Source organism: Takifugu rubripes, chromosome 12 (genome assembly GCF_901000725.2).
Source record: "Takifugu rubripes chromosome 12, fTakRub1.2, whole genome shotgun sequence".
NCBI classification, from domain to species: domain Eukaryota; kingdom Metazoa; phylum Chordata; class Actinopteri; order Tetraodontiformes; family Tetraodontidae; genus Takifugu; species Takifugu rubripes.
In genome coordinates, this window is record NC_042296.1 from 2,364,151 (window position 1) to 2,384,462 (window position 20,312).

Sequence of the window (20,312 nt, forward strand, 5' to 3'; positions counted from 1 at the left end):
ACGAAGCAGCCGCCAGCGCCGTGTCGTCCCTCCCGTGGGCGCTGGGGGCGCTGTGGAGCCCGCTATAAACGCCTCGAGCCGACGGGCGCAGTGCTAACGCTAACTGCGCCCTCATTCTTACCGTGTCCGGGACGTTCAAAAGGAAGGAAAACCCCAATGACAGCCGCTGTGAAATGATCTCTTCTCGGAAAATGGATGGACCGAATAAGGATCCGAAGTCCGATCAAATGAGAGAATCGGTAAGCGGCCCCTCTCTCTCTAACCCGGGTTATTTAAGCGTTCGGTCACGGTGGTCTGCGGACCAACCTTGACGCTGCAACAACGCATGGTTTGATTCGTTCATTCACTTAAAATGGACCAAAGTATGGTTTGTTAAATGAATGGAATTCGTTTTGTAAGAGGCTCTTGGCTTGCGTAAGATGGCATTTAGCTTGTTGGTGGTGACGGAGTTCACAAAAGCGTAGTAACGTCGACCAAATGGAGTGAAATAGCTGCGGTGACTTAGCAATAGTTTAATGGGAGCTAGAACTCCCGAACAGTCGGTTATAACTGATAAAGCCTCTTGGATTAGAGGTGAAACGTCCTAATGGAACTCAAACAGTCCTGGGATCAGCCAGTTACAGTAAATGGACCTGGCTCTCTGTTATGAAGCCGCTGCGCATGCGCAGAAAGGGCTCGTTTTCCTGCTGTTTCGCAACAGCGTCACCCACCGAACTGGAAATCTATTGACACGATTTGGAATCAATTCGCTAATAAACGGGCCAAATAGGTTCCAACTTGTTCTTTTTGCACGGTTACGTTAGCATATGAACCCTGAGAATGAAATCCCTCTGTTCTGTGAGGACTTTGACTACCAAAGATATGGCATTATGGTAGATTTAGCTCAGTGTGTCCTCTTGTGACACAAAATGCTTGGGATTCCATCCTGAAACTTCATGCCTGATTCTACTGTGGAGTCGTCATCATTTTCCCTGTTCATTATCCTGAATTCTGTACTGCTTTTCTTTGCAGAATGGCCTGAAAGACACGTCCCCAGGCTGGGAAAGCGGTTCAGAGACGCAGGGTGAACCTTTGCTCGAGGAGAACCCCAGACGCTTTGTCATCTTCCCCATCCAGTATCCCGACATCTGGAAGATGTACAAGCAGGCCCAGGCCTCATTCTGGACGGTGGAAGAGGTGAGTTGTGTGGAAAATGTGCTAAATATTTCAATAGTAACAACTACAGCTCATATGTTTTATTCCACAGGTGGATTTGTCCAAGGACTTGGCACACTGGGACAGTTTAAAACACGAAGAGAAGCACTTTGTCTCGCACGTTCTGGCCTTCTTCGCTGCGAGCGACGGCATTGTCAACGAAAACCTGGTAAGCGGGTCTCCCACATCTGGGACGACTGTCAACGACTGTAACGGATAAAGACGCCACTTCCGCTTTTCTGCGACAGGTGCAGAGGTTCTGCCAGGAGGTGCAGGTTCCTGAAGCGCGCTCCTTCTACAGCTGCCAGGTCCTCATGGAGTCTGTGCACTCGGAGATGTACAGCCTGCTCATCAACACCTACATCAGGGACCTGAAGGAGAGGTGCGTGCGCGGGAAACCTCACGTCACGTTCAGTTGCTACGGGTGACGGCGCTGAGTTGGGCTACGAGCCAGGTTCCCCCTCCATATCTCATCTTCTTAAGCCCCAACTCTTAAACTTACACCTGTTCGTCAACCGAATCCTGGGGTTTTGTGGTAATTTCAGTTACAGCCGCAGAATCTTTGGTCTATTCTCCAACTAACGGCACCGGTGAACTGTTTCAGGGACTACTTATTCAACGCCATTCACACCATGCCTTGTGTGAAGAGGAAGGCCGACTGGGCACTCCACTGGATCAACGACCGCACGTCGACCTTTGGTAACTAAAATGTGACAGAACGTCGTGATTACGGACTCTTCTGTTTCTCTGTGATGATTCGCCCCCTTTCCCCCCCTCAGGGGAACGACTGGTGGCATTTGCAGCAGTGGAGGGCATCTTCTTCTCTGGCTCGTTCGCGTCCATCTACTGGCTGAAGAAAAGGGGACTCATGCCGGGCCTCACCTATTCTAATGAGCTCATCAGCAGAGATGAGGTGGGATGGCGACCAGCACATCCATGACTGGGAGAATAACAACACTGGTTTTAATGAATCTGGAATGTAAAGACGTCAGCTAGTCTCTCTGATTAGCTTAGCACAGGACCATCAAAATATGTTTAAGAGATATTAGCGAGCATGTTAGCTGCTGCGCCTTGAGTGGAGGTTGCTGGTTGATATCTGTCTCTGCTCCTTTTCACCACCTGTGTGGCGTTAAGGGCCTGCACTGTACATTTGCCTGCCTGCTGTTCAGCTATCTGGTGAAGAAGCCGTCAGAGGACAGAGTGAAGGACATCGTCACCAAAGCTGTTAGCATCGAGCAGGTCAGGCGGAGCGGCTTTTCCCTGAACCCTGGCGGCCAGTGATGTAACGGTTCGTGTTTGTGATGGCAGGAGTTCCTGATGGAGGCCCTGCCTGTGGACCTGATTGGAATGAACTGCTGCCTGATGAAGCAGTATATCGAGTTTGTGGCCGACCGTCTTTTTGCCGACCTCGGGCTGGCCAAGGTCGGACTCTTTCACCCTGGTGCACTTGATACAAGCTCTCTGTCTCTCCTTTCACAGTTTTTGTCCTTCCATCAGGTGTACCACGCAGAAAACCCATTCGACTTCATGGAGTCCATTTCCCTGGAGGGGAAAACCAACTTCTTTGAAAAACGAGTCGCAGAGTATCAAAGATTTGGGATCATGTCAAGCCCCATGGACTCCGAGTTCACCCTGGATGCAGACTTCTGATACCAAAACAGGATTGTGTTGTCTTTTATACATATATAATTTATTTTTTATTGTTATTTAATTCGAAATCTTTGAACAGATGTGCCCAACACCAGCCAAACCTACAAGTCAACCAACACTCTAAACCGTTAAATAACCTGTCTCCTGGGCATCATTCATCTTCCATCAACAGATGTTTCATTTCTGATCAAGTCGACTGTTACATTTGTCAATAGTAAACTAAAAGCTTGTATAAAATGCGGTTTCCTTCAGCTCCGGTGGTGTCATTGAATGCTACGGGCTAACCCTATTCAACAACACAATGCATTCTGTTTTCCGTGACCGTCAGATCTGATCAAACCAATAAAGTAAGGGTAAAACCCAGGTTGTCTGTGCAGTGTTGCCAGTGCCAGGTTAGCTTTAGCCACTCCTTCCCTGGCAGATGTCAGTGAATGCTAGCGGCTAGCTCGCTCGGTGCTAGTTGGGAATGATGGCCGGGGATTTCCATGGCTTCACCTTGGAGAAAGCGGAGCAGCTCTCCGGCCGCTTGAGGGAGGTTCTGTCTAGCGGACAAGCCTACATGCTGACCCGCTTTGGGGTGGACCTGGGTCTGGATCCCGACCTGTATCCGACGTGGATTGTCCTGTCAGCGACCGCGGTCGTTCTGCTGCTGCTGCTCGCTCTGTCTTGGGCCGCCGTCCGCGGCGCTCCGCTGCTCCGGAAAACGCCAGCGTCCCGGGCTGACCTCCGCAGCTGCGAGCCCGACAAGGCGGGTTTAGCGAAACCGGTCCGAGCAGAAGAACAGAGGAAAAGGAACAAAAAGAAGCCGCCTGAAAAGGTGCGGAGAGCTTTGGGGGGGCGATGACGTCAGGGTGGCGCAACCAAAACAAACGCGTCTGCTCTTTGTTACTTGCAGGAGCAGTTCGAGGCAAAAGCAAACGTGTTGTTTTCAGGTTATCTGCGAGGTACTGCTGAATCGATACCTCCAGCGTGTGTTAACAAGTCGAGTTAAGCGCTCTGAAACACTTTTGAGTGCCGCTTGGTGAGCTAACATTAGCGTTAGCATCACACTCCGCTTTGTTTACACATGCGAACCCGTCATGTGCGCCGCTGACTCGGATCCAGTCAGCTGTTCCGTCTACAAACGGATCCACATCGACTCTTTCTGCGCATATTGCAGGGAAAAATCACTCCAGCTCACACAGAAGCGATGCAATCATTAGCCACGTCTCTCTTTGTCCCCCAGAAGACTCATCAGTCTAATGGGCAACCAGGGAATGTGGCTCCTCAGCGAGAGAATCCGCCTGGAACCGTTTTAAAGCCAAAAGAAGACAAGGTATGGTTTATAATATACAATAAAGCTTATATTTGGAAGCTTGTTTGTTTTTCTGCGAGTTGATGAGCTTTATTTTGGGGCAGACGCTGGTGCAGATCGTCCAGAATCCGGTGCAGGTAAAGAAGAACAAGAAGAAAGCCAGGACAGATGTGAAACCGGTCCAGCATGTGTCCACCAATGACTTGAAAGAGCCAGATGAGGGTAAGACCCGACCCACAGCAGTACAGATTCTACAGTTTTCATATTCTATGCCATTGTATGGATATAGAACTGATTTTTATTATTATTTTGGACAACCAGGTGCGTGGGAAACTAAAGTTAGTCACAGAGAGAAGAAGCAGCAGCGCAGGAAGGACAAGGGCCCGGAAGACTCTGGTAGCCCAGGAGGGACCGCGGCCCCCAAACCTCATGTTGTCACAGCACTTACCAAGAAGAACAGAGGAAACGGTGGTAATCTATGCTGGAATAACGACTGACCGTGATTTATGGGGGGAAATCTGTTTGTTTTCCAATTCAAAACTGTGTTGTGACACTTTCCGCTCCTCATTTCAGACTCGAGAGGCGCTGGAAAGGGCAGCACAGCGACGAGAGCCGGTAACCACGGGGATCAGCTGTTATTCGCTGTGATTGCATACGTGGGTTTGATTTTCTCTCCTTCCCCTCAGCTCCTCCCGGCAGAAAAGAACAACCATCAGTCAACAGTGGCGGCAGGACAGACGCCTCTGTGAAGACGGCAGAGCAGATGGGGGCTGCGAGGAGCTCTGTCCACACAGCAGCGCAGTTCAGTGTCTCACAGAAGCACCAGACACAAGGTGCCTGGGCCCCACTACAGCACTGTAAATTCCGTACTATTAGCCGCTACCTTTCCCTCACGATTTGACCCCTGTGGTTAATGGAGCGATGCGGCTTGTTTATGGATTTTTGTGACTCCATCACCGGGATAAATAAAGTTTTCTGAATTTGAATGGATATTTAGGGCCGGGTGGCCACCAGGGGGCGCTCGAGCAGTACAGGAGCAAGGCAGGACGAGATACGGGAAAGCGCCGAGGAAGAAGTTAGTTCAATAGTGCCTCGTCATGGGTAGGACGCGAAGAAATGCTGACGATGCAGCTTTTAAGTTAAAGGCTAGTGATCAACAGCTGGTAGACTCGTTATTTTATTACTGAAATGTCATTTTACAGCTGCGTTACTGCCCTGTTTAGCAATTAAATAGTTAAAAATAAGCTTTCTGTGCAGCATAAAGATCTCAGGTTTCAAAGTGGCGACCTGCGGCTTATAGTCAGGTGCGGGGTTTACGGTGGTTAGATTAAGGAAATGTCAGCTTGGATATGCCACCAAAGGCCTGAATCTGCTTCCTGTGCCTTCTGGGCAGCAGCCTGGAGCAGCAGCGAGGGCCAGATGAAGAGCGGAACCAGCCCGGCCGCCTTCTCTGCGCTGGGATGTGACGCCACAGGTTGACCTCAGCTTCACCCAACATCACCCAGCATCTTCTCTGGAGCACTTTTCCTGACCCTTCACCTTCTGTCTCCCTCCAGAGCCACCGTCCAACCCCGCGGAGCGGCGGGGGAGCCAGTATGACGAATGGTCTGGCTTCAGTGAGTGTCCCGACAACCGGTTCCGCGGAGGATCGTGCCCCGTCCCGCTTACCCTCCTGCTGATGTGTGTTTATTTTAGATAGGACGTCACCAGCCGACCCCAGCTCCGACTGGTATGCCCCAGTAGAACACTGGGGAAACTACGAAGGGGTCTCTGTGATGGCGGCGCCTCCAGTGAAGCAAGAACCTGCTCCTCACGTGGTTTCTCTAAAACCGGTATGCTGTATTATGTTAGTTTTGTCCGTGCACATCCAGTGACACCGGACCAGCGGTTTACACGCTCCTGCTGGTTCTAAAGGATTTGTGGTTTTGAATTTTCAGGCGACAGAGTCCGAGAAGAGGGAAGATCCCTCTGATGGAGCAGCCAGAGCCAAGAAGAGGAGGAGGAGGAAGAAAAACACAGAAGAAGAGGGCGCTTCTGACGCTCAGGTACGATGGCATAACGTCAGATTCCTGCTACTATTAGCATCAGCGCGCTGTTTCGTGACTAAAGTCGCTGTTTGAAAGCAGACGGCGAAGCTGAGTGCAGCCCCTGCGGACATTCCTGCACCAGCCTCCAAGAAGCAGAACCCCAGCATCTCCTCATCTCAGAGTAGGTGTCAACAGCTCCTGCTTTCACCTGGGCTTAACATGCATTTTTCTCCATCCTTCAACTCTTGTGGGGGGGGGGGTGTTTCCCTGCAGAGGGGTCTCAGCAGAGCACGCAGCCTCCCAAACCCTCCCAGAAGAAAAAGGCCCGCAGGGAAATCTGAAGCCGGAACCCAGGATCACATGCAAACGATTGTCAGACACAGGAAATGCAATAACCACCAAACACTGGAGATTGTTTCTGAGTCAAAGCAACGGTTTCATCAGCTACCATAAGAAAAACAACGTACAGGTTGGTCTGAGGAAAGAGGTGAAAATGTGGTCCTATGGACTCAAAGCTCTACACTAATTTGCACTATTTGCAATACTGCAAACGCTACATTCTCATGGAGGTACACACTGTATTTTTGTAATATTGTTATATTTTGCAGCGCTTCTTTATTCGTCTGAGCCAGCCCAACGGGTGAGGGTGAAAGGTTCGGCTCCTTTCAGACGAAGGCTCTGGTTTTCATTTTAATTTTACCTGTCACGCCTAAATAGGAGCAGAGAAATCGAGTGTTCCATGAAATCATATTCCGTATCGGCTCTTTTAATGCCCCAGATATTCATAGTCCGACTTAAACGTGATTCAGGCTGTAATAATAGTTGAATTTGACGGGTAAATGCTGTGAAGGATCCTTCCTGCGGCCGTCAGCTGTTACGTGCATGATTGTTGTCAGCCAGCAGGGGGCGCTGTAACGTGAAGTATTCTAGTGGTAGGAGTTGTTGAAGCAGTAGCACTATGAAGTGTTGTCCTCACTGTGTCTGGAGTTCAGTAGTAGACTGAGTTGTTTCTTCTGCACTACGATATGAGTTCGTTTTATTTTTTATGATTTAGAAACTGTAAAGGGCTTTTCCAACTCTGTGAATGTGTTTTAGGTCTTCTTATGCTGTTTTGTTTTTGCAGAATATGGAGCATTTATCTTCCTTGCTTTGTGCCAGACGTTAGCATGCGCAAAGGGAAAGAGTAAAAACAGACTGTGTGGAGCTGTGAGAACAAACCAGAATTACACTTAAAACAAATTCAATTTAATGGCCTTAAACTGTATTTATTTTCAAAAATGCATCTTTTTTTATAGTTTCTATCCAGGGAAGGCTTTGATGTCATTAAATACATAATATTGTGCATGAATTTTACATTAAATAAAAAAAAAAACATGTTAGTAATTCTTAGTGCTTTATACTAAAAATGTTTTGATAGTCTGGATTTGGTAAATCAGTAAATTCAGTTTTTATCGATAATTAACTTTAATCTACAATATTTATAGACATATGAATGAAACTTATGTGATTTTTTTATTAATGAGAGCTGAATATGTTTTAATGTATGAAATATGAAATAAATGTTAATTGCTTCAAATCGACACCTGTTTATTTTATTAACCTATTTTGTATTTATTTACTTTTATCTTAAATGGTTGCATCTTGAACCATCATGAGGACGGCGAGAGTATTTTTTAAAAGCTTTCTTTTAGTTTTGTGGTGTTTTTTTGCACTTTAGGCGTCTTGGAAACGAGAACGGAGGAAATAAAACGTAAAATAGCAGGATCGCTCTAATGAGGACAGATTATTCGGACGGAGCATTTCCTTTCTTTCTCTTTCATGTCCAACTGAGCTCAGATCTGTGATTATAGCATTGCATTAGTGGCCCATCTGAAGCCGACCGCGGCGGGGCCACTCTCACACAGCCTGACCTCCTTCTCCTCCTAAGTCTCTCCATCCCTCATCTCCCAGTTCATTTAGGATTTACCCATTTTTAATCTCCCACAATCTCTCCATCCATTCAACCTTCAAAGGGAAATCACGTTTTGTGTTTTTTAATTTTTCTGCCTCCTAGATTATTTGTATGAACCAGGGATGAATGGGATCCTGATGACTGTCGACGTCTTTTAAAACGCAATCATTTAAAACTTAATAGAAAGAGACGGTCCACCTGCCGGGGCTTAAAGATGACCCATTTATCAGACTACATTCAGCATTTTTAAAGTCCAGAGGGGGAAAATGATATTAAGTGATGCCTTATAGTCACTATAACCAATATAACAATAAATAACCACAGTCACTTTGTTTAATTGGTCAATATTACAATTACTAAGGACAATAATGTTCACAACTACAAGGAGAACATGTTTATGTTGTTCATTCTAACAGGAAATGAGGATTAATGGTAACTCCCCCTCATATAAACAGACTCTTCACATTAATTCTGCCAACAGTGTTTTCTTGTTAATTTGGACACAAATGAACCGTGATGTTTTGGCTCTGGTACCAGCTAGCAATGCTAACACCAGCAGCACAACAAAAGCTCTCCTGGAGGGTTCTGACATATCTAAAACCTAAATTATCTGTCTAGATTCCCACTTCAGAGGTAAAAGCAGCACACCCAAGGTTACCAGGAGTTTGACCTTAGCATGTGAACAATATCCTAATCAGCTACAAGGAACCATTCATGCTAACAAATCCACACAAAATGCTGTAATTTAGATGCTAAATGCTGCTCTACTGGCATTATTTTAAAACTGCCGTATTAATTCTGTGTGAGGACGATGACACACAATGATTCCATCCATCTGTGGAAGCTTGGTCAAAATCCTGCTTGGTCACGTGACTATGCAGATTAACTCCATGTATCTCTGTGTTTATGGGTCTCTCTTCCTTTCTTTCTCTCTCTCTCTGTTTATAGGTCTCTCTCCCTCTGTGTTTGTAGGGCTCGCTCCCTCTCTCTCCGTGTTTATGTCTCTCTCCCTCTCTCTCTCCATGTTTATAGGTCTCTCTCCCTCTCTCTCCATGTTTATGGTCTCTCTCCCTCTCTCTCCATGTTTATAGGTCTCTCTCCCTCTCTCTCTCCATGTTTATAGGTCTCTCTCCCTCTCCTCTCGTCTCATGAACAGGCGGTCATCAGAGCCTGGATGACGCGGTCCCTCCACCAGTGAAGCCGGTCATCCTGCTCCTAATTTCGAGGGCACACTTGTCTTTAAACCGTACGGTTTGGGCAGCATTCATGAAATAGTGTCCAAATTGACACCATAGCGAGGATGATTTCGCCGTGGGACCGGTGGTACTCGACGAGCTGCTGCCTGTGCTGCCATGTCCGGACGGGCACCATTATTCTGGGAATATGGTACATGGTAAGAGCAAGTTTTAACTCTAAATCTGCCCCAATTATAGCTAAATGTGATTAAAATGTAGCCGAAAAGCACCGCCGAGTGGCGACGTTAGCTAACGCTGCTACAGTTGCTTTTTATTTGTTCTCATTTGCCCGGTTTAAGGTCAATTTTAGCAGAAAAATGCGACAGAAAAGGCCATTATCGGTTGTTTTGTTCTAAACATACATTTTAACTAATGCAGTAGGTCATGTTAAGGTTAGAACAGACATATTTGTGCAATAGTGGCTCATTTAAGGCGGCACTATTGTTACAGTCATTAAGGCACTAATGTTCTGCTCCGAGTTGGTTTCTGTTTTTACCCCAAAGTTTTAAATATAGTTCCCTAAGCCTGCTAAATCCCTGGCTAACAGTGAGAGTTTAGAACCTTTCTCCTTCTGGAATCTGCTGGACTTCAGTGTTTGAGGGCACAAACCCACTAAAGAGCCCCTGACAGCAGGGTGCCCACATTCATATTGAATATCTTCCTTTTTGGACACTAATTAGTATAATTGCCCCCTTTTGCCTCTTTAAGTCCAAATCAAGGCGTCAAAAGAGTCTAAGAACATTGTTGCTTATGGAAATAAAGTGTTAATGAGTTATTACTAGACTAACGATTGTGATATAGTGGAATAGATTCAACTAATTAAAGGGATCAAATAATTTCAAATATTCATTTAATATTGGCAGACATATTTACTGTTTCATTAAGAATTAAGGGTGTGACGATATCAGAATCGGGCTAGGTTGGATATGGGGAGACGGTTTTTAACATACAATCACTCATTATTCCCACTCTTTATTCCCACTCATTATTCCCACTCATTATTCCCACTCTTTATTCCCACTCATTATTCCCACTCTTTATTCCCACTCTTTATTCCCACTCATTATTCCCACTCTTTATTCCCGCAGCTCATCAATGCCGTGGTCCTACTCATCTTGTTGTCAGCCCTGAACGATCCGGTCCAGTACCGCTACCACCTGACCAGCTCTGAACTGGGGACCGACGTTGACGTCATGGACGACGCGAGTGAGTGCTTGAACAGTTCTGTTCGCTCTCGCTGATATGTTAGGATCATCAGTTTTGAGGCATCGCCAGGGCTCGGTGAAGGTCGGCAGCGTGCGCGTAACATCCTCGTGCACGGCTCCCTCATCTTTTCCCAGAACGCTGCTCTCAGCACAGACGGAGCTGAGTCGCCTGCGTATTTTGGGTGCTCACCCCTCCGGCAGATATCATCGTCATCGTCGCCTCTAGATGGCTGCAGATTCTGTCACTGCCGGCTCTGATTAAAAACCGCCGCTCTAATTCCCCGTCAGATTAGGGCGGCCATCTTGTCTGGCTGCAGCCCGCCTGTACGCCATTGTTACTGTAGCTGTTGCGTTGTCCTCCGCATTGTTGTGATGGCGTTTTTCTTCTGCAGACATCTGCATAGCCACTGCCATCTCCCTCCTCATGATCCTTATATGTGGCATGGCAACATACGGCGCATACAAGGTAACGTAAACAACACAAGCGCTTAGTTGGCTGGGCAAAATGGTCGACCTCTGTCCGTTCTTCACCTCTTCTCTGGCTCTCTTGCTCGCAGCAACATGCAGCCTGGATCATTCCATTCTTCTGCTACCAGATCTTTGACTTTGTCCTCAACACGCTGGTAGCCATTAGCGTGGTGGTTTACCCCAATACGGTGCAGGACTACCTCCAGCAGCTGGTGAGAGCCGGTTCCGACCAGTTTTACAATCTTTATTTGCTTAAAACTGTGGGGGGGAAGCAACCAATTATTTCTGTGTGTCTTTGCCTCAGCCTGGAACGTTCCCTTACAAAGAGGACATCATGTCCACCAACAACATGTGCCTGGTTTTCGCCGTCCTCATCTTCATCGGGTGCATTCTCTCCTTCAAGGTAAGCGTCGGCGTCCACGTCGAACCCGTGTTTCATCAGTGTGATTACCTCCCCGTGTGTTGTGGAGCATATGGCGTGCGTAATGACTCCGCCGGCGTTGACATCACCCGTGTTCTCCGTGAGATTATCGGGCAGTCAGAGAGCAGCGGGTCAGAGGCAGCAAGGAACCAACTCCTGTCAAGTTCATTCCCCCTTAAAGCACGGACGAGTCTGCGGGCGCAGCCGCGCTCTGCGGCTCCGCTGCACGATGGGACAGGAAGTTGCAGTCAACTGTGCGATCCCATCACGCTGCTTCTCCTCTGAGCTCAGAGTGGCAACGTTGTTGGCAGAGCTGGGCTTTCGTGACAGGAAGCAGCCACTGGAAGACATCGCCGCTGGGCTTCGCTTCGAAATGTCAGAGCGTGCTTTTGATTTTAATATCTGCGAGTAAGGAGCGCGCTGAGGTGATGATCAGATGCAGGACGCCAAAGGAAGGCAGCCTTCATGACTGACCTCCAGCTGCCGCGTTGGCCTCCATTACGCTGATATTTGAGTCCGATGCCTGGACAAGGGCCAGACCTGACCCCTCAAGGTCAGGTTCAGTGCTCAGCACCTGCTAATGTGGCGGCAGGAGCCAGCTTCCTCCGCTTTACTGCACTTGGCGTTGATGTCAGCAGCATGCGTGAGGGGAGACGGGAGCTGGGAGGTGGATGAATGAGCTACGCATTTAAAAAAATAAATAAATAAAAAAAAAGCAGTGAATTTTAAAGCGAACCTTGAAAAAAAAGCCGCTTCCAGCTCCATCTCACTCATTTGGAGCTGCTTCATTTCCTCACTGGCGTCTCTGTAACGTGTTACATAAACGCCACTTAGTAGTCCCAGCAGGCTCCGCTACACAATGGAGCCGTGTTCTGCTGCAGGCCAGCCAATCTTAGCACCACCAGACTCAAGCAGATTGGGGACACCCTGAGGAACCTTCTATAAAAATCCCCTTCGTTCCTCCCTCCCTCCCCTGTGCTCCTCCTGTGGACAGGCCTACCTGATCGGCTGCGTGTGGAACTGCTACAGATACGTGAGCGGCAGGGGCACCACGGAGGTGCTGGTTTACGTCACCACCAACGACACCACGGTGAGTCTTCCACCTGCAGCCTCTCCCCTCATCTCAAGGCCATTTTGAAAAGTCCCAGAATAACGTGCACGCTTCGCCAGCGTGTGTGTGAGGTCATACGTGACCATGAGCATGTGGTTCATTCCTTTTTATGCGCAGCCCCACTGCTTATTCTTTATTTTATTGCAGTTGCATGAGTTGATGCCTTTAACTAGACAAGGTAAGGACGATAGGATCATTTTATATAGCTGACTCGTGTTTAGACCTTAGATTCATAAACATTCCCGTACATACACGAATCTAATATATCCATAATCACATATGAAAAGGTCAAGAGTGGATACGTGTGGGGGGGTTCTAATTATTCCCTAGAGGTTTGGGTTAATGATGTTGTGCTACATCTTGTGCTGTCACACACCCTCCCTCCATCTTCACACACAGATGTGATGTGTAGCATTTTGAACCTTTAATATCTGCCAAACTAACGATGGTGCACAAGCACCCACCCTCATGTTAGCGACCACGCTAACATAAGTGGTGCCTTTTTAATGAACCGCTGTACTGTACACGTAACCCTGTGGTGAGCTGTAGGAGTAGACTTGTGAGTAGTGCTGTAAAGCAGAGCTGCGTGGGCACGGATGAGGGAGATCCAGATTTCCCCGCGGCCGCATCATTTAGCTGCGCAGTAGAGGACACGCGCGTGATTGGCTCCGCGCCCCGTCAGCAGTGGCTCGCGGGGGTTTCTGAGAGGCTTTAACGTCGTCACGCTTTCCATTTGTCCATCAGTAATCCTGGTATATAAGACATTAATCTTCCTCACACCTACCGTCGGCTCCATACGCGTCACGTCGTCATCCGTCTGTCCCTTCGTCCTTGTCGGCGCCGTGACCCGGGTTCATCGTTCCGACGGGGTTTTTTTTTTTAATCAGGAAAGGAAATTGGTGCATTAATCCAGCAGGCTCTGACTTCACAATGCTTATCTGCTGCTTCATTCCTACGCAAATAAGGCGTAATGACTGAGTAAGCTTCATTTCTGACAGGAAGTGATCTCAATAAAACCTTGATCTCTCCTCACTTTTCTGGCCTGAATAATTATCTAGAAAATAGGTTTGGAAATTAATATCAAGCCCCAAGACCTCCTTGTTCCCTTAGAATCAGACATACGTATGTGATATAATGTACGTAATATAGCACACGTATGTTTTAAAAGGGGTGAACGGCGGGATAGTCGGCGCGCTCCTCCTCTCTGCGTGAAAGAGCCCGCCATCTATATTTGCCGTGTGTCTGACTAGCTCTTTATTGCCTCGAACATCAAGTACCCAGCTGCAGAGCTGCTGTGTGTTTATATAAAAGCTATTAAAATGCACCAGCCCCCCCCCCCCCCCCCCCCCCCGTCTCTGTCCATCTGCCTTTCTTCTTATGGACGTGTTACATAATTGCTTGTCCGCTTCATTTCAAATCCTCCCTGATGTGTTCGCTGGGCGATCACATGCCCTCAGAGCGTTCTCTCTGCCCCCCCCTCCGCTTCCACTGAATTAGCAGCTCTGGTTTTATAACACTTTTAGCAGAGAAAGTCCTCTGATGTCTCCCGCTGCTGTTGTTGGACAGCAGAGTGGCGCAGCGGAAGCGTGCTGGGCCCATAACCCAGAGGTCGATGGATCGAAACCATCCTCTGCTAATGCTGCTTTATGTTTTCCTGCTGAGGGGCAAATAAAGGATTCTGTCAGCATGAAGCCAAAATCAGATCTCAATGGAGCAACAGTTATACATTTACTTTTAACTGTTGCGTTAGTCTCTTTTGGCTCTGATTTTGAACATTTATGGGCACAGAGCATGTAGCAGAGTGGCGCAGCGGAAGCGTGCTGGGCCCATAACCCAGAGGTCGATGGATCGAAACCATCCTCTGCTAACAGTGTTAACAACTGCCGTCCTGCAGGCTTGATCTTTTAAGGTTGTTCTCTTTCTCACATCAACAAATTGTTGGAACTAAACTCTGCTAAAACTTTTTATTGCCAAGTTTTTACTAAATTTGCAACAAGCTCCTTTGCCAAACGGAGCAGCTTTCCATCATTGGTTCGTATCCTTGGCTGTATATAAACACAGGCGACAGGAGATCTACCTTAAACTGGGGCTGAACCACTTTGAGCGCCCCCTGGTGGCCTGCTGCAGTGGAGGAATAACTCCCAGCTGCCATTATCGTGGCTTTGCGACCTAGAACAGGGTAAAATGGAACGATCCTGTACTTCTGGTCTTGATACACTTAATGTTCCTCCTTCTCAGGTTCTGCTGCCACCGTACGAGGAAGCCATCGCCATACCTCCGAAAGAGCCCCCTCCCCAGTATATGGAGGCATGAGAGGCATCCCTTCAGGACCCCTCACCCCAACCAAGCCCTCACATCACCCTCCTTTCCCTCCCGGGGCAGGAACATAACGGTGGCTGGACCCCTCTTGTTGTGTTGACAGACCTACCTTTCTCCTCGTATCCATTATGGTCCAAGGTTGGTTTCAAGGCTCCGCCCACTCCCAGAACGCCGACCCTACCTCTTAGCAGGTGCTGTTCCCTGGAATCGACCAAACTTTTGCACACCTCGAACACTCCCCCCTGACTTCATTTGCACTTTTCTACAAGCACCAATACGGCCAGCAACTGTTAATTCCCGATACTGTGACACCCCCCTCCCCCACCCCAGGTCTTTGTCTAGCCACCAACAATCTGAAGAGAGCGCGAGAAGCTACACAAGAGCACTTTTTTTTAGAGGTTGACAAATTCCATCCTTGAATGTAACGTTAAGGTATTTTTGTAAGACTTTTTGTATAAAAGTGGGGGAGAATGACGGCTGTTCTGTTGCGGTGTAGCTTGTCCTGTGAGAAACTGTTCTGGGAACAGCCCATCGTCCTTTGTATCCGCGTAGCGGCCAGTCCCTACAGCTGTCCCTACAGCCAATGCGACTTCCTGTTTGCTCATATCAATCCCGAGTTTGCTCCCGCGTTCTTTACCAGTCTGGTCCAAGATGAAGGAGATCAAAGAAAAGCTAGCGCAGACACAAATGTCAACGCAGGCGCCACTCAGAAACACAAAAGGGAATTATTGTAAATGTGACGTGGGCAGACACGGGTTTTCTTTTATGCTACCATCTTTGTTTTTGACAGGAGCGTTGTCTCGGTTTTGTTTTTAATGGATCATTAGGTCCTTTTTTTTTGCCAAGGGCATTTTTCTGAGGACAGGATGTCGTGTGATAGGCTGCGTTTGTGCCTGAGCAATGTGATGTAAGTCTTAGGTCATCGGCATGTAGTTACGTTTTCTTTTGCACATGCAGTGATGTTGTGTCGGGAAGTTTCTGTAGCTGGAACGATTAAGATGATAAGTGGTGATAGCCTAACATAGTAGCAAAAAATATAGTAATATACTGAACAAGAAGCTAGAGAGGATGTAGTAGATGTTTGTGTTTTGCCTGGAACCATTTAGGCAACAACCCCAAACCATCAGTATTAAGAGATTATAATAGAATCAGAATTTGTTCCCACGACTTCCTGTTTAGTATTTTCTATTAAAAAAACCCTGTAATTCAGGCTATGCAATAGTGAATCACTTCCCAAGTCTGATTTGAATCAGAATTCCTCTGGTTGGACTCGGAACTGTGCGTTAACACACATCATAACTGGGGGAATTACTCAGAGTTGACTCTTGACGACTGACTGAAACACCATCAGATCTCCATCGGCACCCACGGCCCGGCACAGTCGAACCCACATCCAACTCAGAACTGGGAATTCCGCTCTGTTCGGAAGGATTGGAGCGGAGTTTACAGGAAAAACTCAATCTCAGGTAAATTGGACTCGTCCCAGACTTGTTGGACTCTGTTCTGATGACCCGAATGGGAGCACGTTCGGCGAAGCGGTCCATCCAGACACTGAATCCCCCCCCCCCCTCCTCATCCTCATCCCCGTGTGAAGTAGAAACGCCACTTCTGCAAATCCAACACATCCGCAGCTTAAAACCAGCACGAGGAATCACGCAGTTGGAATTCTGTTGGTTTAATCGATGGTACAGCAGAAATCAGGATGGTGCTGGATGTGTATTAACTGGCCCATACTGGTTCTGAGTCGTGCTCTTGTTGGATCTGCACAAGTTCATGTCTCCAACTGGATAAAAATAAAAAGTCCAATCAACCCGGTTCACTTGTTTTGGGTTTGGTTTTTTTCACCTGTATTTTAGAAAAATGTGTTCTCAACTCGTCACAAAAAAATTTAATGTGCTTGAATTTTGGTTCCATTCAAGACTTACTAAGATGCTTAAGTAGCCATTTTAGGAGCTGCCCTGCAGATGTGTGCTGCTGTTGGGGGAGTAAAGCTGGCAGATCAGGGAGGATTTACCCGTCTGCATCAAAATGGAGGCCGGCATTACCTCGGGCCCGACTGCAAACACGCACGCTCACCTACTTCCTGCCTCTGCACCGGGGCAAAACCAAACGGACAAGTAGGTCACTTTCAGACTCAAAGGGGTCGTTTCGCCTCAGACCTGAAGGTTGCTGACAGAACAAAGAAAACACTGACAATAACACGTTGAAAGAGCCAACGGCTCCCAGCAGGGTGAGCCAGTACGTTCCACTCGGCTACTGGTCCGACAGAACGAGCGATCAATAATGGACGTGACCTGGATGATCTCTCAGAGGTTCAGGGTTTGGATCCCTTTATGGTGTTCAGACCTGCGTGGGCGTCCTCGCCGAGGATGTGCAGCACGTGAGAGGGATCATCTGGGATGATTTCATTCCATTTAACTGGGAATCCAGAATACGGCTCAGGGAGGCACCGAGTGGAAAAACTGGGCCAAACCACTCGATGGATGTTGGCAGCTTCCATCTCTGTCTGGGTGAATGCACCAGCCTGCTGGTCTGGAAGGACCCGCAACTCCAGCCAGATATTTGATTACGAAGCTAAAAACATCTCTCACAATCAGAGTTTGATTAGAATGATGGAAATATTTAAATGTAGAGTCCAGATATGCGGTTAAAAGAGTCTTTTCTGCATCGGCACCACGGTATTGGCCAATATAAACCCACGTCTAACAGCGGCTCAAATTCCACACCGGTTTTAAAAATGCAGACTTGATCCGCTCGACGGCCGATTCAAAGACCCTCAACGCCGAAGCGATGACGGCCATCCCAGATAAGCAGTTGCGTAATTTTAACATCAATTCGTCCGATGGGCTGAGTGACTCGTTTACACAAACAGCTGTTGTCACACGTTGCGACTGAAGTTACGTAAGCTCAGCAGTGGATGGGTGGAATCATTCCTCATCCAAACAGCAATGAAGACGACAAGGAAATCCCTCAGCCCGACTGTAACTACGGGCTGGAGAACCCTCATCTGAGCTGGGCAGAAATGCAGCAGCTGCCCCCTGCCGGGCAGCTGAGGAACAGCACCATGTGAAGGACCGGGATGTTCTGATGAGGTACTCAAAGACACAGCAGCAGGTTCTGTTTACACCGATTTTATTAACAAGGTGGTGGGGGAACAGTTCTACTGAGGAGGCTGCTGCTGATCTGGCATGCTCCTGATGATGTCAGAATCGCCTGAAAGAGAAAAACTGTGGGTTAAAACGGCTCCGTCACACGTTATTGTCGGACTGCGAATGTTTGCTGCTCACTCTGCAAACTCTAAATGCTCTAAGACGCGTGCAACTCACTGACTGCTTCTTCTGGACCGGACCATTTTGGTCAGGACCAGACAGAAATTTGCAGAAATAAAAAGCCTGTATGGAGAATATATACTTCTATTTGAGTGGTTCAATAGCTGTGGCACCAATGTCTGGAAACATTAATTCCCTTTAAGGCCTCTTCAGAGCACAACAACCCAGATACACTACAAAAAGACTCCATTTGTGCTGCTGGGCCACAGAAAAGCAAATTCAGATGAGCAAATGCATTCAGGGAAGAAGGCCGCCGTGTTGCTACATTCATCTCAGGCCCATTTTCTCAAGGCTACCTCGGTGTAAATGAAAACACCCGCCACACTCACATCACAAAACCTTCCACATAAACACAGACAATTCCTTGTGGTGCCCAGTAAGAATTCTGCAGCATGGCTGTGTGTTAGGCATGGAAACGTGACAGGCACTCACCGGGGTCGATAATGGCCAGTGTGCACACCCTGTAGTATTTTCCACAGGCTGTGCCAAGCTCAATGTTGTTTCCACTGTAGTGGTGGACACCAGTCTTGGCCAGCATGGCATAATACTCAATCTCAGATTTCCTGGACAGGGCAAAGGAAAAAACAAACATACAGAGTTGAGTTTAAAATCAGATTGGGCGTTGAGTATCTGCTGTAGTTAATACAGACGATTACTGAAGTGAGGCAGCATTTTATTTATGATGGGGGGGTTGATTATTTTGACCAAAAGTGTCCATGAAAGCACAGCCTGAAGACTAAAGCAGATGCAACTCATCTGATGGCTGATTTTCTAATGGTTTAGTACAGAAAAACAGAAAACTAGAAAAGCATGGTTGCAAATATTTGTAAAAGCATCATTTCTAAATGGCCTCTCAGAAGTGACATCTACACTGCCCCACATGTAAAGGTACAATTCCTGTACATTAGACAGGCAAGTGTCAATGGTACAATTGCCAGGACAAGCACTGGCGTTTATTAATGGGGGTGTTTGAACCATTATGAAAAACAAAAGGCTGTCAATTTGACTTTTCTTTCAAACACTATTGGGACACCATGTTGACTACATATTCACAACCTGCGTGATAAAGCAGAGGTGCAGGTGGGAGCTTGATATACCTGAGAGCTGGGCAGTTGTTTGCCAGGATCACCAGTTTGGCTTTTCCCTGACGGATCATCTTCTGGGACTGTTTGTAGCCCAGTACATATTTTCCACTCTTCATCACCAGCTGGAGACGAGAGTTGATAGACTCCATGGACTTTTTCTAAACGGATAAACACAACGTTAGTGACGGCAGGCAGATTTTGTAGCACTCCTATCCAGGGTACATGAAAAAGCTTAACTTATAAGCATGTCGCGCATCTTTGATTACCTTTTTGAGGCCCTACTGCTGGCATTTTATTGCTTTCATACAACTGGGGTTGTTAGCATTAGCCACACTGCCGGTGTGACAGCAATGTTACTGCCCCCAAAACGGAAGCACACGTCAAATATACGCCGACAGCAAATGAGGTATTTAAAGAGAAAAATCTAGGATTTTTTTTACACAGCCAACAAATTAACCCATACTGTGTTGATATGAAGAGCTAAGATGCTAACTAGCGGGCCCCGTTAGTAACACTCCTCCACGTGAACTAGCAGCCCTGACCAGGAGCAGCGCGTGCAGTCGGGAGCGAGTCGTCGACACTCACCGTTTTCTTTGCGGCCACCATTTTTGCGGTTTAGTCCCGTCCGGCCAACCTGCGGATGACAGAGGAGAGTGAGAGGTACATCCTTAATGTCTCGGCACCAAGAAAACACTAAAATAACTTAACACCGCCGAGGATTTAATGTAAAAATTCAGAGCTCGACTTACTGCGAGTTAAGTCCAATATGGCCTCGGAGAGAAAGGAAGTTCCATGATGCATTGCGGCACTATCTGTCGGCGGACCTGCGCGCAACAGTACTGCGCATGGTTCCGCACGCCTGCGAACAATGGTTCCGCTTCACACACCAAAATAATAAAAGGTTTCTTTAGAAAGAGAAAAAGATTGTGTTTTGTTTATAAAATTATTTAATATCGACTAAAATAATATGTACGTATAGAAAAGCTGCATTGTGTCTTAATGTAAAGAGAAACAAGAAATGCC

At 47.4% G+C, this 20,312-nt stretch overlaps 4 protein-coding genes and 2 non-coding genes across 9 annotated transcripts; 5 read left to right on the forward strand and 1 right to left on the reverse strand.

The window, feature by feature from the left end:
• Positions 1–35: 35 nt before the first annotated feature.
• On the forward strand, positions 36–3,207 carry rrm2b (ribonucleotide reductase M2 b). Its single transcript, XM_003968843.3, has 9 exons — positions 36–239; positions 1,012–1,176; positions 1,247–1,363; positions 1,443–1,576; positions 1,799–1,893; positions 1,974–2,107; positions 2,329–2,433; positions 2,503–2,616; positions 2,692–3,207. The coding sequence occupies exons 1-9, from the start codon at positions 174–176 to the stop codon at positions 2,842–2,844; spliced, it is 1,083 nt and encodes a 360-aa protein (XP_003968892.1). The 5' UTR covers positions 36–173; the 3' UTR covers positions 2,845–3,207.
• Positions 3,208–3,272: 65 nt separating this feature from the next.
• LOC101069295 (protein LYRIC-like) lies at positions 3,273–7,745 on the forward strand. 3 transcript variants are annotated; one of them, XM_011608932.2, is made up of 12 exons: positions 3,273–3,661; positions 4,070–4,159; positions 4,243–4,360; positions 4,460–4,609; positions 4,712–4,753; positions 4,825–4,971; positions 5,532–5,612; positions 5,695–5,754; positions 5,834–5,970; positions 6,076–6,183; positions 6,265–6,346; positions 6,439–7,745. In XM_011608932.2, the coding sequence occupies exons 1-12, from the start codon at positions 3,311–3,313 to the stop codon at positions 6,504–6,506; spliced, it is 1,434 nt and encodes a 477-aa protein (XP_011607234.2). In that variant the 5' UTR covers positions 3,273–3,310; the 3' UTR covers positions 6,507–7,745. The 3 variants fall into 3 exon arrangements, with proteins under 3 accessions (XP_011607234.2, XP_011607235.2, XP_011607236.2); XM_011608933.2 differs by having other exon boundaries at positions 5,535–5,612; XM_011608934.2 differs by having other exon boundaries at positions 4,073–4,159.
• Positions 7,746–9,247: 1,502 nt separating this feature from the next.
• Positions 9,248–16,690, forward strand: laptm4b (lysosomal protein transmembrane 4 beta). 2 transcript variants are annotated; one of them, XM_029845477.1, is made up of 8 exons: positions 9,248–9,509; positions 10,440–10,557; positions 10,949–11,022; positions 11,114–11,236; positions 11,329–11,427; positions 12,440–12,535; positions 12,704–12,734; positions 14,795–16,690. In XM_029845477.1, the coding sequence occupies exons 1-8, from the start codon at positions 9,417–9,419 to the stop codon at positions 14,944–14,946; spliced, it is 786 nt and encodes a 261-aa protein (XP_029701337.1). In that variant the 5' UTR covers positions 9,248–9,416; the 3' UTR covers positions 14,947–16,690. The 2 variants fall into 2 exon arrangements, with proteins under 2 accessions (XP_029701337.1, XP_003968956.1); XM_003968907.3 differs by lacking the exon at positions 12,704–12,734 and having other exon boundaries at positions 9,250–9,509.
• Positions 14,121–14,192, forward strand: trnam-cau (transfer RNA methionine (anticodon CAU)). The gene has a single exon. It is a non-coding gene; the product is annotated as a tRNA-Met (tRNA).
• Positions 14,352–14,423, forward strand: trnam-cau (transfer RNA methionine (anticodon CAU)). The gene has a single exon. It is a non-coding gene; the product is annotated as a tRNA-Met (tRNA).
• Positions 16,691–17,990: 1,300 nt separating the features above from the next.
• Positions 17,991–20,149, reverse strand: rpl30 (ribosomal protein L30). Its single transcript, XM_003968844.3, has 5 exons — positions 20,039–20,149; positions 19,875–19,923; positions 19,302–19,447; positions 18,637–18,767; positions 17,991–18,088 (listed from the first exon to the last, which is right to left on the reverse strand). The coding sequence occupies exons 2-5, from the start codon at positions 19,893–19,895 to the stop codon at positions 18,036–18,038; spliced, it is 351 nt and encodes a 116-aa protein (XP_003968893.1). The 5' UTR covers positions 19,896–19,923; positions 20,039–20,149; the 3' UTR covers positions 17,991–18,035.
• Positions 20,150–20,312: the final 163 nt, after the last annotated feature.